The sequence below is a fragment of the Pseudopipra pipra genome, chromosome 11 (assembly GCF_036250125.1).
Source record: "Pseudopipra pipra isolate bDixPip1 chromosome 11, bDixPip1.hap1, whole genome shotgun sequence".
Classification (NCBI taxonomy): Eukaryota; Metazoa; Chordata; class Aves; order Passeriformes; family Pipridae; genus Pseudopipra; species Pseudopipra pipra.
Window position 1 is genome coordinate 1024258 of NC_087559.1, and position 15639 is coordinate 1039896.

Consider the following 15639-nt stretch of genomic DNA (forward strand, 5'->3'; position numbering starts at 1 on the left):
CAGGCCACGGGGGACAGAAATCCTGCTCCAAGTGCAGCAGAACGTGAGGATGGAAGTGGTTCCCAGAGGACAAGCAGAGTCACTGTACAACCCTCACCCCAATCCCATGCCCAGTGCCTCACCTGCACCAGCCTCACAGGTAGCTGGAGAAGTGCACAGGATCTTAGGAAATGTGTCTCCAAATCTGTATGAGATTATGGCAGGGGAGAAACAAACCCAACTCCTGTTCCTTAATTGGAGCCAACGGTACAGAAAACCCACTAATCCAAACTACCTCTTTAAGGTTTCTGTTTGAATGCTGTGGACTGGAAAGATAACAAACAGAAGCAAATTATTTTCACCTGATTAAAAGCAAGTAATTAACAGCACTTTGGTTATCTCACCTGGAAAGCCTGGCTCTGGGAGAGCTGTTAGAGCCATGTGTGAAAACAGTTTGCAGGAAACATAATCAAAATTATGACCTGAGTGATCGGCTAAAACATCCCAAAGGAGTCCTGGAGTCAGAGCTGTAAGGAAACAATTCACCTCTGGCTCCTGACTGTGTTCCAGAGTGTCCCCACTGCCTTGTCCCAGCCCCAGGGCACGGCTGGGAGCTCTGCAGCTGCCCTTCCCCTCCCAGCATGGCCCTGACACTTCCCAGGACATCTCTCCATCTTTATTTCTCCTGCCATCCTGTGATGTGTTACCCCCTTCTCTCCAGCTACCCAGGACCAACACAGCCCCCCCCACCAAATCCATTCCCAAACAGCACCTTTTGGTGGCCAGTCCCTATCCCAGCAACACCCCAGCTCTTCTCCATGCAAATCCCAGTGTTGTGACCCAAGCAGATATCCAAGTAAATCATAGAATCACAAAATGGTTTGGCTTAGAATGGACCTTAAAGCCCATCCCATTCCACCCCTTCCATGGGCAGGGACACCTTCCACCAGCCCAGGTTGCTCCAAGCCCCATCCAACCTGGCCTTGGACCCTTCCAGGGGTGGGGCAGCCACAGCTTCTCTGGGCAACCTGTGCCAGGGCCTCCCCACTCTCACAGCCAAGAATTCCTTCCCAATATCCCATCTAACCCTACTCTCTGCCAGTGTGAAGCCATTCCCCCCCTTTTCCTGCCACTCCAGGCCCTTGTCCAAAGTCTCTCTCCCTCTTTCTTGTAGCCCCTTCTGGTCCTGGAAGGCCACAATTAGGTCACCCTGAAGCCTTCTCTTCCCCAAGCTGAACAGTCCCGATTCTCTCAGCCTTTCCATGGTTACACAGTAATCAGACAAGTCATAATTTTCTTACACCCAGGAACTCCCCTCCCTTCCTGCCAGCTGGCCTGCTCCAACTCCTTGGCAGAGTTGCTGGTAACAAACATCCTAACAGGAAAATCAAGAATGTTCATGAGGTGCAAAGAGACTAAATTCCCTGGAAAATGTACTCCTGGTGTATGATTCTGTTACACAGTGTCTAACAAAATTACACTCCGAGCTGCACTGTTTAACAGCTCAATTTTGCTGCAATCAACATTTAATTTTTTAGCAGAAAGTCTTGATTTCAAATACCCTGGAAATGTTTAACAGCTGATATTAATAAGAGCCCAGATTTAATGCAGGGCTCTTTATGCCAGGGACATGATAAGCATCGTGACAAATGCTGTAACCATGGCAACTATATCTTTTTATTTCTTTTTCCACTGAACAGCAAGAACACACATCTCAGTGGATGCAGTGCCAGACTCTGCTCCCAGGTAAGACCCAGAGCTCTGAGTCACAGAGGAGTAACTCAGCCAAACCCCAGAATGCCTTTCTTCCCTATTATGTGTCTCCATTGTGTTTCATGGGCAGTTACATGTATTTAACCTAATTCCCTTCCCTTTTTGTTTTGCTCTATGGCAAAAAAATACCCCCCTGCCTTGGTTCCTTGCCATCAGACAGAGCTGTAAACAATCAACCTCATCCCAAAGTCAAAAGACCTCTTTTCATGACCGAAAGGATGCTCTCCTCTAATGTGTCCCATACATTGCTGGGAGATGCCCACATTTCCTTCCCTGAAGCCAGTAAAGAGAAACAAACACCCTGTGATGTTTTCCAGAGAGTTCGGGTGTGAGAGCAGTGCCTGTGAGAGAGAAACACTGAGAAAACTCAATTTCTGATGTGCCACTGCTTTGATTTGCTGCTGCTTCCTGGCCCCCAAAACCCAAACAAACCCAGGCCCCTGCTGCACAAATATATTCTCTGTTTGCTCTCCGTGTCAACAGGAAACAATCTCTGCCTCCTTTCCAGGGTGATTTCTGTCAGTGGCAGAGGAGTGCTGTGCCTCAGTCCCTGAGCTCCCACTCCCCCAGTCCATCAGCGCTGTCATTCCCCAGCCCTGCACCACAATCTGCCACGGCTTTGTTTGCCACGAGGTGACAAAATATATCAAGGTTTGGGTAGAATCCCCAAAGGCACCCAAGGAGGCAGGAGCAGCCCTGTGCAGGCTGTGACACAAACACAACCCCTTGGCCAGAGGCTGGAGCCATCGGGGGATGTGCCAGTGGCAAAAGAAATGGAAACAAATCCCATCCCAAAAGCTGCCAGATACAAGTTCTGCTCCCTGGTGCCTGGGTTGGGGAGAAAGGAAACAGGACCCCAAATCCTGCAGTGTCCCAGGCTGGGGAAATCCCAGGGACTCCAGTGGAATCGAGGTGAGAATGTCAGGTTCCATTTCCCAATCCCATAACTCTTCCCTGCTCCTGTCCCTGACCCTGAGTGGGGTGTGGGTGCTCAGGAGAGCACAGCAGGGACAGGGAGGGAACAGCACCAGCTGAGCCCTGGCACGGTGACATCTGCCCTGCCTGGGAGAAAGGGAGTCATTAGAAATAGATGGGAGAGAAGAGAGCCAAAAGTCTTGTCTTTTTCCTGATATTACAATGTATAAATTTGACAGAGTCTCCCTGAGAGGATGTAAGGACTGATAAATTAATCAGCGGGAGAACTCAGAGCTACTGAGAGTTTACCGGGTAAAAAAGCAAGAGAGGGACTGGTCCATGAGGTCTAACTATACCTGCTCACTCTTCCTCCAAATTTCCTAGGGAAAAAAAAACACATAAGAAGACAAACAGAAAAAATGGAATGAAATACGAATACTTATACACTAATTAATACTCAATTGTTCCTCACAGACATCTATCTACTACCCAGCTTTTAATATCCAAGGCACTTCTAGCCATGAATAATGTGTTTTTATTCAGACATCAAATTCGAAGGTGATGGTTTAAGTGCCCTAAGAATTTTAATTTTTAAAAAAGGAAACAGTCTGACACTTCCCTGCATATTTACAAGTCTTGTGTCATGTAAGTCATGAAAGGTGTGAGACAGTCTGCAAATAATTAATACGGGAGGGTGCAATTGTGTGAATGTACGAAAGTGCACCACCCAAAGTAGTTATTTTTAGATGTAGAAAGAAAGTACCGTGATCCCCAAATGTTCAGACAGGAGGGAATGTTCTATCCAAGGCCTGGAGCCCCTCTGCTCTGGAGCCAGGCTGGGAGAGCTGGGGGGGTTCCCCTGGAGCAGAGAAGGCTCCAGGGAGAGCTGAGAGCCCCTTCCAGGGCCTGAAGGGGCTCCAGGAGAGCTGGAGAGGGACTGGGGACAAGGGATGGAGGGACAAGGCACAAGGAGTGGCTTCCCACTGCCAGAGGGCAGGGATAGATGGGATATTGGGAAGGAATTGTTCCCTGTGAGGGTGGGGAGGCCCTGGCACAGGTTGCCCAGAGAAGCTGTGACTGCCCCATCCCTGGAAGTGTCCAAGGCCAGGATGTATCTCCAGGCAATACTTTAAAAATAAGCATATCACTGTTAGAAGAATTTATGATGTTTAGTTTTCCAGTCAGCCATTCCAGAATCAAAATAGATGCCGTGAAGAGCTGTCAAAGTCAATTTTGACTGCAAATTCTCATTTCTTAGCAGCCTCCACTAAACAGAAAATCCCTCAAGTGAGGTTAAACACAGAACACTTTTTCGGGATGAAATGGGCCAGATTTAAAATAAAAATGACGCTTCAATCCAGCAAATACTTATTCTCCACCACACACCCGAGGGCCTGATGAGCTACAGAGCATCACAGACCCACAGCCTTCAAAGAGCTGCCCTTCCCCAGGGACCCCACTGCTGGGGGGGGGGGGGGGCTCCATGGGCCCTGGGCTCCCAGGGAAGAAGGACAGGCATGGAAAATCCTTGGCACTTGGGGGTACCTCTGTTTACCTCTTCCAGCATAAGCCCAGGATCAGTTTGAAACCACATCATGACTCATATCACAACAGCTTCATTCCAGAGCAATCTCAGTAATTGCATTTATATTCTAGGGGAGATGTGACCAAGACACACGATGACTCCCCAGGTGTGGGGCTGCACATCCCTCACAGACTGTCTGAGCACTTGGCAATCACTAGGGACACTCCTCTGCATGCTGATCCAGCCAAGAAGGACTTGGGAAGCAACTGGAAAGCCTCTGGAAGCAGCACAGTGTGCCCAGCCCCGGGAAGGGAGGTCCTGCCCAGCCCAGCCTCCCTGGCTCCTGCTGTGACTGGAGCTGTGAACCAGCCCCAGTGGTGTCAGTGCCCAGCTGGGTCTGAGAGCAAACCCAGAGCTCACACACAGCTCCAGGGACTGGCCTTTCCAAAGGAATTCACTAAGGATTGGAGATGCACTCACTGCCCAAAGCAGTGCACAGGGCCAGCCTGGGGACACCGAGAGGAATTCCAGAGGAATGCAGAGGCCAAGGTCAGGACAGGTTCCTGCTGAGCTGCTCCTCCCTGCCCTCAACCCTGAGAGCCTCGTGCCCAGCACACAGCGAGGGGGGAACCTTGTGCTGCCTGGAGATCTGGGAAGGGAGGGAGAACAGAGCTGTGGAGCCCTGCACTGGGAGGCTCCAAAGCCCAAGGGACTGATCCAGGTCTTTCAGATATCACAAGTACTTCGGTCACTGGACTGCCTTTTCCTGCTGCCCTGGATCAGGAGGAAAGTGCAGCAGGCATTTCTGCAGCACCAGCTGTGGCTCTCTGAACATTGACTTTCCCTGCCTTGCTCAGTGATGGACAAGCCACCTTGACCCAGCTACCACACAGAGCTTTTCAAGCCTTGTATTTTCATCAGTCTCTCCAGCAGAGAAGTCCTGTTTGTCACTCCCAGGAAGCAATTCAAAGCATTATAAACACAAGTTTAAACACAAACTCTGTGCATCACAAGCAGAAATTGATACAGTCACGTCAGGGCTCAGCTCTGTGTCCATACCTACCACAAATAAGTTACCAGCATAAACAAGTGTCAATTTACAACCGAGTTGATGTTTTCCTGCTATCCCTGCTTTGTTTTTAATACAGTGTATTGTTTCCTGCTGGTTTTCGTTTTGTATTCCTGGAAGAACAAATCAAAGCAGCAAGCAGAGCTGCAGCAGCCAGAGCCGCCAGCCCAGCTGGAGCAGGAGTGCTCTGGGGAGGGATGGGGAACAGAGCCTGGTGCAGAGGAGCTCTGGCAGGACCAGTGCAAGCCCAAGCCATCCCTGACCATAGCATTTTCACAGCTTTTCTGAACCAAATTTTAAAATCTGCTCAAAGAGTCTGAATGGCCAATTTGCTTTTTCTAGGACTTGGATGACAACGTTACTTGTGTGCCTTTGCAGACAGCAATGCCTCATATTATTTCCACTATTACATGGAGAAAATTAATGTTAGAAATCCATGTGAGCTCCTAATTATTTTATTTTCAAATGCTTGTGCTTTTTTTTTTCCAGTTTTTTGTTAAAAAGTGATTTCTCCACAGATTAAGGCGTCTTCTATCTCTCTCCTCCTCATCTCCTTCCTTTAACAATTTCATCTTCACATGGCTGCCCTTTCCTCTTTCCCATTTCATTTGCAATAATACTTTGAGTGGCCCCTTCTCCTCCTCGACTGCTTTGTTCCATTTCCCTCCAGCCCAGCCATCATCACCCTTCCTGACTCTGGCCCTCGGATGCTCCAGGTCATCCCGATGTTCATGAAGAGCTTCACACCTCAAATCAGCCTTTCTGCCTGAGCTGGGAGTTGACATAATGGCCCTGATTCAAATACAGTAAAACCAATTTGAACACTCTGTAAGGACTAAATTGAAACTGGAGCTGGGGCAATTTACACCACCAGAGATATTAGGAATCTTTTTTCCTGTGACTCAGAGACTCAATTCAAGCAACATTCCTACCTTTGCTGATATAAGTTCTCATCTATGAGGAATCAGTGAAACATTCTGAAGGCTGAATAGTCATTTCTTCAGGCCCTCAGTGCACAGCACCACAGTAACCAGATCAGCACCTTCCATACCTGGGCTAAGCCCAAAGGAGTGGGCAAAGCCCCAAAGAGAGGGACAAACCCCCTGAGTGCACACAGAAATGTGAGAAATAGCTATTAATGGTTGTTAGTAATTTTTTCCCAATATCAAAGGCTTTCTTGTTCCTCTAATTGCCCTAGAGCAGCAGGAATTCCTGGCTGATGCAGTCACAAGTACCAAGTGAGATCATACATCACCACGAGGGCAGCCACAACACTCAGGAAAAGCCAGTCCTCAAAAATTGTTCACTTGTGGTTCCACAGCAGCAAGTGGTCACTGGGCTCTCCCATGGGGAAAAGAAGGTTTTGCAAACTTTTTTGGAGCCATTTTTAATTTTAGAGTAAAGAGTGTTGCTCAGCTCACATGTTGGCAAATGTTATTTTTGTGCTACCAGGCAAACCTGTGGGTAGAGATGCTGGAAATGACTCAGAAAACACTTTGTTAGTTGTTAGATCTGGTGGCCAGAATTAACTTTTGATCGTTTGTTTGTTCCTTTTTTAAATGGTTATTGAATATCTCCATCTTCCAAAGCTTTATTGGGATCCACCCCCAGTGGTGGGAAGCAGGAGACTACCAGGTGCTGGTGCTCAGGGATCCCAACACAGGCATTGGAATCACCCACGTTATGGGGCTCCCCTTTTCCAGGAAAGCCTTCCCATGGCAGCTTCTGGTAATGGATTTGTGAACAATTTTTAAGTTAGATACTTGTTTTAACATAGCTGCACTAATGAACATTCTGCATATAACTATGTATATAATAATAAGAACCATCATCACTTGAGTATAAAATAATAAGAAGCTCGGTTTTCCTTACCTTTTTGGAAAGCAGGCAAAAGCTATACAGTAGGTGGAAGAGTGTACCAAGTAACAGACTTTTGAACACTCTTTCTTACTGGTGGTATGCAGTCTGAGGGAAAGTAAATACATTGGTCTGTAGGATCTGTGCACAGCAAACTCTTCACAGCTGCCCTGCCATGAGCCCGTGACACTAATCCGGCTGCAGAGCTCGGATTAGAGCAGTGCAAAGCTGAGAGCACCAGCACAGGAATGAGCTCTGGGTAGGGAACAAATGAACCAGTCACAGAGTCCAGGTACCTCTGAACATGGGAGCAGCTGCTCACACAACAGCAGCTCTGGATGGTTATTTTTTTTTCCTTCCTCTCCCCTGAACGAATTCTGGGACATTTTGGCTTTAGTTTCAGTTCTCCCAGTCCCTCCTCACCAACACAGCCACTCATAGGCTCCTCAGCATCATCAACAACCAGATTAGTGTTTTCCTACGTGCCCTCAGTGCTGTTAAGGGTGAAGAGCAGTGAACACACAAACAGGACATGCTCGTGATCCACAGGCACCATCCACAGGTTAATGATGGGAACCCACAAGCTCAGAGTGCCCTCAGTGCCCCTGGGATGGACACAGAGTGCCCTCAGTGCCCCTGGGATGGACACAGAGTGCCCTCAGTGCCCCTGGGATGGACACAGAGTGCCCTCAGTGCCCCTGGGATGGACACAGAGTGCCCTCAGTGCCGCTGGCATGGAAGGGGCTGGCAGTGCTCAAGGAAGCGCTGTCAGAACACAAACCATGCAAACAGTGCCTGGTGTGCTGGGGGACGATGCTGTGACTGCACCTCCCCACTAAAAACTCAATCAGCTGCCAACTAAGTTCTACTTAATGCTGAAAGAGGGGAAATTTAGGTTAGAATTCTTCCCTGTGAGGGTGGGGAGGCCCTGGCACAGGTTGCCCAGAGAAGCTGTGGCTGCCCCCTCCCTGGAAGTGTCCAAGGCCAGGTTGGATGGGGCTTGGAGCAACCTGGGCTGGGGTTAGGGAAGGTGTCCCTGCTCTGATGTCCCTTCCACCCCAAGCCATTCTGCAGCTCTGTGAAGGCAGACACTGCTGGCCCAGCCCATGGCAGGCACAGCCTCCTCCCTGCCAAGGCCCCGGGCGCTGATTGCCGTCGCTCTGTCGGGTGAAGCCATGAATTAAAACAAGCTGCTTGGGAAAAGGAGTAATTACATGTAAATCTCAATATAAGTTAAGTATGGGTTGGAGGTTCAAATGTTTCTCTCCCAGTCTGACACTCTGCTCCTGCAGCACAAACAGGAGCAGACACAGCCCAGCAGAGCATTCACTGTCTGCTCCAGCTCACACTTGAGAAGTGCCTTCTCAAACAGGGGGAAATCAGCCAAAGGCACACGAGAGCAGGATGAACTCATGTGGACAAAGCTGCTGGGGACCAAATTCTGCTCGTCCAAACCTGCAGCAAACATGCATCAGGGGGGCAAAGCTGTGAAAGGAGTGGAAGCATGAACGTGCCAGATAGCAAACGGGAATGATTAAGAGACATTTCCTAGATTGAAAACCTTGGCCTTAATATATCACATCCAGCAGGAAAGCCCTCCCACAGCATGGCTGGGGAGCTCAGCTTGTGAAACTTCTGATTTCCCACAGATCCTAAGAAAATCTGGAACACAGAGAGTCCCTATTCCACAGTAAGTGGGCTGTGAGGTCACTGCACTTGGAGTGATTCTCCTCCCATGTTAATCAGTCTCTTTTATACTCACACTAAACCCCCAGTGTGTGAGTCCAGCTCTCCCAAGTGCTCTGCACGTTTGTTTTGGAGCCTGAATTGCTGCAGATGCCCCCAGAGTTGTGTGCAGAGGCTGCACATGATGCTCAGCAGCACTGCTGAGGACCACCTGCTCCTGGGAAGCCACTCAGGACATTTATAGGCCTTCCAGCTTTACAAGCACATCTTCAGTTCATTATCTCAGAATGGTTTGGGTTGGAAGGGACCTTCAAGGTCATCCAGTTCCAACCCCCTGCCATGGACAGGGACACCTTCCACTAGCCCAGGCTGCTCCAAGCCCCATCCAATCTGGCCTTGGACACTTCCAGGGGTGGGGCAGCCACAGCTTCTCTATTCTTTTCAAATCTGCTAAATCATGGAGATTTTTTCAAGGCTCTTTTTCTGTAAAACCCTCCACATCTGCTTTTGGTTTGACTCTGGCATGTGAGTAGGACAGGCCATAAGTCTGGGCTCAGTCACCAAATTGCCCCATGTTGGAGGTACGTGAATCCCATGCTGGTGGCTCCGTGCTAGTTGGTTCTTGGGAGATGTGAAAGATTTGTGTCTTTCCAATAGAAATGGCAACTCCAGTCTCCAGCACCTGAGCAAGCAACAGCAGCACTGGGAAACGGAATAGAAAATCAAACTGGAAAACCCAACTGTACTTTTACACCTGTGAGCAGCCCTGGCAGCGAGGCCAGCCCAGCCCCAGGTTTGCTCTGCGCAGGGTTGAGGAGGCTCTGGCTCAGCCTTTAACCCCCTTCCATTGATTTCCCTTCCTCCTGCCCACAGGAGCTCCAGAGGAGCCTGGCAGGGAACCAACAAGCAGAACTTGCCACCCTGGGGCTGCTCCCAGGGCAGGTCCCAGCCAGGAGAGGCCATCGTTGGCCATGGCTGGGGAGCAAAGCAATTGTACAGAGAGACACTGCAAAGACATCCTCTGGTGTTCTTTTCAAAGAAGATACTTGGGGTTTTAAAATAAGTAGGTAGATGCTCCTTGTGTTGATGCATCTGGGGCAATTTTTTATCCATATTTCCTATTTTCCAATTGGTAAAACTCTGAAAGTTTCCTTATTCACTGCATAAAATATTTTTTCAAAGTTAAATTGCTATAAAAACATCAAAACCATCTTTAAGTATGGACACCCTGATCAGGGCATCAATCAGTAGCCTATTGAACACTATAGGAAACCCCCAGTGACTGCAGTAGTTACACTGGGACCCAAACATTTTAAGTACAGTAGTTTATTTCATTTGATTTTCTAATAATAGTTTTTATGAACACACATACCCAGGGAATGAACTAGGAGTGGTAGGTGCAGCTGATAAATGAACAGATGGAACTCTAGATAAATAATTAAAAGGTTTAAAAGAAAATGTATTTTCCAAACCATAAAAAAAAAGTAAAAGGCCAGTACTTAGGAAAAACATAGGAATTAATATATTGAACATTTCCTGGCTGGCAGGGTTAACAAATGAATTTATATTCTAGTCTATAGCCCTAGATGAAAAATATTGTATTTTAGCAGAAACACGGGGGTTAAGTGGGCAATATTTCCTTTCAATAAACATAACTCCTTCCCAGGGAAAAATCTGGTTGTTCTTTGGTGGGAAGGGGAAATACTGTCAGAAGTCTGAGACCAACAATAAGATGCAGCACAAGAGAATGAGACCAGGAGGGGACATCCCCAGGCTGGGGTTCCCACAGGGCTCTGCCTCCACACTGAATTGCAGCATCACAGCTGGGGTACTTTTCTTGTGGTTCAAGTTTTGAGAGGAAATTTTTTGATGTTTTGAGTTTTCTGGAGGAGAAATTAATTGCAACTCATTTGATCCAAACAGTGATTGATGAAGTGCAGCAGCAACACACATTGCCCTGCCCTGTCCCAGCTGACTTAAAATTCTCTTCTCCTTCCTTCCCTTCCTTGGCAGAGGACCCTGACTGTCACTGGGTAACACTCCAATGCAGGAGCTCCATTTATTTCCTCCTGCACTGAGGGCTCTGCTCAATATAACTGGAAGAGGCCAAATATGGTCCTTAATTTACGAGAACCATTTCCTCCCTGTCTCAGGTCGGAGTCTCACAGAGTTCAGCTTCCAAAGCCAACTTCGGGGTTCCCAGTTAGAATATCCTCTGTACACCTGCATGATGAGACATCAGAGAAAGGCACTCCTGGGGTGAGTAGCGGGAGGCAAAGTGCTGTGTCAATGGTTTGCTGCCTGCTCCCACTCTGCTCTGGCAGCAGAGCTGCTCCAGGCAGATCTTCCAGCAGCAGTTGGGAGACGAGAAGTGGCAGCGGCTCCGGCAGCTGACGGATGAGCAGATCCCGGGCAGGGAGAGGGCATTTCTCCACATCCAGATCTGTTTTGCACAAAAACTGCAGACGTGCCCAAACCTTCCCAATATGCTGCAGAGCCCGTGCAGCTGTCTCCTTCCTCAGCCCCTTCCAGATTCAAATGCAAATCAAATTTGATGGCCTCAGTCTGTAATTTCGTGCTGCGCAATCCCCTGCTATGCACATTAGGGAAACTGGAAGCGTCTTTTCCATCTATTTTCCTTTTAAATCGCTGGCAAGATTTGCATTAGGGCCGGATAAAATCCCTAAATGGGAATCTTCAAGGACTGTGACAGTTTTGCAAAGAAACTTTGCAGGAAAGCAGATGATGACTCAGGTTAGCAGAGTTATCAATGAGTTTGGTCCTTGTCCCTCCATCTGCCCTGGAACCTGTCCCAGCCGGGGCAAGTTGGGCACAGGCTGAGGGGTTCGGTGCCCAGGGGTGCTGCTGATCTCACTCACAGAGGAGGGAAAGGAGGAGGAGCTGCTCACAGCTACCAAACACACTGCGAGGAGTCGCTGCCAACCGGCACAGCTCAAAAACGCGGGGAGGAAACAAAGAACTGAAAGAAACATGAGACTTCCAAACCCTGCAATGGAGGCGGCCGAGGAGCATGAAGGCCCTGCCCGCGGTGCCAGCCCGTGCCCCTGCCCCATGCAGCCCCGGGGGGCCGTACTCACTGTTGGGGTCCACGCTCTCGCACAGCTCCGTCTTGGCCTCGCCGTTGGGGCGGTCGCTGGGCTTGTGGGACAGCCGGGAGGACATGGTGGCCGCCGTCACCACCGCCTTGAAGCTGCGCTTGCGCTTCTGCACGTTGAGCTCGGGGTGGAAGATGATGATGTAAACCTTGGGCATGTAGAGCATCCCCAGCGCCACCGACGCGCTGAGGTTCATGGATATCGTGAGTGTGGTGGTTTGTATGTAGAGCTGGGGGACACAACAAGGAGACACGGTTACACACCGGGGCACTGCGGGGGAACAGCAGCTCAGACATTAAATAACCCCTGACCAGCAGTTTGGAACCAGTTTGCAACCCAAGGGGTGTGAGCTGAGAGCTCTGCACTGCAAACACCACCAGGTCCAGCACAAATCACCTACCTGAGCCATCAACAGCCTGTGAGGCTCAGTCCTACAGACTTCACTGTCCTTACCAACACAGTTCCCACAGTATGGTACAGTACAGCTTCTGTCTCTTTGTTTGGATTGAAATAATTCTGATATAAATTAAAACTTACGCCAACTGTAAGTTACAAAAGGGGAACTATAACAACATAGCTAGTAACACTTTCTTGCTTTTAAAAACATTGAGGAAAGTGGGATTTTCTCAGTTTTCCTGTACTTCAACCACACAGTGGTTTCTGTGCTCGTGACATTCAGTTATGCTCTTTATTAAGAAAAAATAGCATATTTTTAAGTCAGACAGTGGGTACATCCTGAGCACCTCACCAGCCACAGGCTCCCTGACGTGGTTTTCCATGGGCTACTCCAGTGGGGAACTGGCCTTACTGGGAGGTGACTCACCCTGGGGAGGGTTTGACCCAACATTTTCACCTCAGTCCTGGGCTGCTGCAAAAGCTGGAGCAGCAGAGCCCCAGGAAGGGGTTTCTCCAGCACACACGGGTGTTAATTTTTCTTTCTTGCTGCAGTGAAGGGGTCGAAGGTGAAACGATTATTTAATCAAAGGGGTCTTTTGCAGCACCTCCCAGCCAAGTTCCCACCTTGGAAATGCTGATGGGAGATAAAAGGAAAGGGAGAAAGGAGCGTTTGTAGAACAAGGCAGGCTGAGTGACACACAATGCTGCTCATGACAAATGGGAGCTGTGCAAAGATAAGGGAACTAATAGATATGCTTATTATGCAGAGCCTCAGTTTTATGTGTTTTATCTCTGCTTTGTGGTTTTACCAGTCAGACATAAAAATGCAGTTTACGTGAAACTATTTCATTTCTTATTTCACTTCTTCTGATAAACTCTGGAAAGCGCTTTAGATGAATGCAAATGGGTGACTTCAAGTACAAAGGATCAGATTCAACCCACAATGGGACTCTAATAACTCATGTGTGCCTTTTACAGCTGGCTGGTGAGCCTGGCAGCTCCCAGACCTGAGATTAAATTAAGAAATTAAGATGCAGATTTAGTGGGAGATGCTCCAGTTTGACATGAATGAGAACTGGGATCGAGCTGATCCAGCCCGGAGGAGAGAAGGCTTTGGGGTGACCTAATGGGACCTTGCAGTGCCTGAAGGGAGCTCAGGGGAAAGGAGAGAGACTGTTAACAAGGGTCTGTAGTGCCAGGACAAGGGGGAATGGCTTCCCACTGCCAGAGGGCATTTTGGGATGTTGGGAAGGAATTCTTCCCTGGGAGGGTGGGGAGGCCCTGGCCCAGGTTGCCCAGAGAAGCTGTGGCTGCCCCATCCCTGTAAGTGTCCAAGGCCAGGTTGGACAGGGCTTGGAGCAACCTGGGCTGGTGGAAGGTGTCCCTGCCCATGGCAGGGGTGGGATGAGCTTTGAGGTCCCTTCCAACCCAAACCATTCCAGGATTCTAATTGTTACCCCTGAGAAATGAAGGCTTTCTAAAAACAATGGGATGTTGGTCTGTGCAAGTCCCCTCCCATGGAGGGTTTGAAGCCACATTTCCCATGACAGAAGGACAAAGTCATTCTGGAGGATCACCCTCACTCACATCTCCTTCTCTCTCAAGCAGATTCTGAATTTTGACAGATTTTGACTTCCCACACTGTTACAAATGCATGGACTTTGAAGCAGGCACTGGAGAAAACCCAACCCTGAGGACATCATTCACATGCAAAAGCACCCAGATTTTATCACTTCTTTTACATAAGTGATTTCCATTTGAATTTTAGATTTCTGTGTTTTCCAGATTCTTGCTTTATTCATGCAAATGACAAAAATTACCTTCAAAACCTTGAGAGAAAATTAGACTGGTCTGGAACACACACATCTAATAACCAGCAATTTTTACAGGACAAATTATATCAATGGATGATTTTGCATGAATGTGATTTCTCTGGGAAGAAAAGCACTGCAGGATTAGGCCTCTGACTCTTTGCTAACCCAGTGGAAAGATTTCCAGCTGCTGGGCCATGAGAACTGAACTTAGAGTTTATATAATAACTGAACTGATGGCTGCAAATTTAGAAAAGTCCCTTTAGGAGTCAGAAATCCTTTTTTGTACGCTAAAGCTTTGCCTTCAGTCTAATCAGGAGCAACTGCTCCTTTTCTCCAATTCAGCTTTCTAATTATGCACTGAATTGTGTTATTTTGCAATATGGAAATAAAGTGGTAACTTGAGATATTTTTGGACTCGTGTTATTACAAGCCAATTTATCTCACTTTTATATGGGAATTAAAACAAATGTTCTTACAGATGAAGTAGACAGTTTATAAATCTCCCAGAAGGCTCTTCCAGGTCATCTGAAGATTCCATCTCATTCTCTACATTATGTTGTGTAAATATAAGAACGAGAAACACTTTTTAATAAAAATGAAAATTAGTTTCCACTGCTTTATGTGCTTGTAAAAACATGGGAAGCAAAAAGTCCTGAATATCAATGTGCTCTCAACCACCCTGGTGCCTGATGCCAATGCACAGGCTGTGTGGGGAGGGAAGGTCCTGCAGCACCACCCTGCTTTGGGCAGCACCCCCCCTCACTGACACAACCCCCAAACCAAACTCTGCTCTGTTTCCTTGGACAGTTGGATTTGTGGAAGTTTCAGGCACAGCCGTGTCCTTGCACAAGGATTGCACTCTCTGTTGTCTGGGAAATGCAGAATGTCACACGTGGGGCAGCTCTGCCAGCTCCCTGTCCTGCCCTGGCTCAGCAATCAGGGCTGGGAACAAGATGATCCTTAAGGTCCCTTCCAACCCAACCTATTCCATCATTCTATGATGTGGGTTTACATTTATCATGACACCTTTACAGACCTTTGCCTTCCTGTGCTCCTGTGCTCCAGAGTGCCCTTGGCACAGTGTGAAACAACCCCTGTGCCCTCTGCAGTTCCAAGCCCACCTCACCTCAGGACCAACACCAAGTTCCTGTGAACAGCATTTCTGAACAGAAGGATAAACTCCTGGTTACCTTGATGGGTCAGCTGTGAAACAGCCGTGCTCATGTCCAGCACTGCATGTCTGTGTGCCCAGGGAACTGTCACCAGCCCAGGGACACTGCCAGTGTCACCAGCCCAGGGACAATGCCAGTGTCACCAGCCCAGGGACACTGCCAGTGTCACCAGCTCAGTGCCAGTGTCACCAGCCCAGGGACACTGCCAGTGTCACCAGCTCAGTGCCAGTGTCACCAGCCCAGGGACAACACCACCAGCCCAGGGACAACACCACCAGCCCAGGGACAGTGTGGTGTCCCGAGCAGGGCAGGGTGTGAGCAGTTCTGTCCTTCCCGT

The 15639-nt window shown here is 48.6% G+C and overlaps 2 protein-coding genes across 9 annotated transcripts in view; one reads left to right on the forward strand and one right to left on the reverse strand.

Moving 5' to 3' along the window:
* Positions 1 to 15639, forward strand: part of SRGAP3 (SLIT-ROBO Rho GTPase activating protein 3) — a 575259-nt gene that overhangs the window by 393660 nt on the left and 165960 nt on the right. The gene's annotated exons all lie outside the window — the stretch shown is intronic.
* Positions 1 to 15639, reverse strand: part of GRM7 (glutamate metabotropic receptor 7) — a 227030-nt gene that overhangs the window by 9313 nt on the left and 202078 nt on the right. For 2 of the 8 annotated variants that reach the window (XR_010433342.1, XR_010433341.1), the window contains exons 9-11: positions 11903 to 12149; positions 7134 to 7226; positions 123 to 305 (exon numbers count right to left, since the gene is read on the reverse strand). Coding sequence is in view for 6 of the 8 variants with exons in the window: in XM_064667086.1 (XP_064523156.1) it covers positions 7156 to 7226; positions 11903 to 12149 (318 nt within the window). In the remaining 2 variants the exon portion in view is untranslated. Of the gene's footprint in view, positions 1 to 122; positions 306 to 2867; positions 3048 to 5700; positions 6054 to 7133; positions 7227 to 11902; positions 12150 to 15639 lie in introns of those variants that run through there. The other 6 variants (XM_064667086.1, XM_064667081.1, XM_064667083.1 and 3 more) reach the window with 5 other exon arrangements.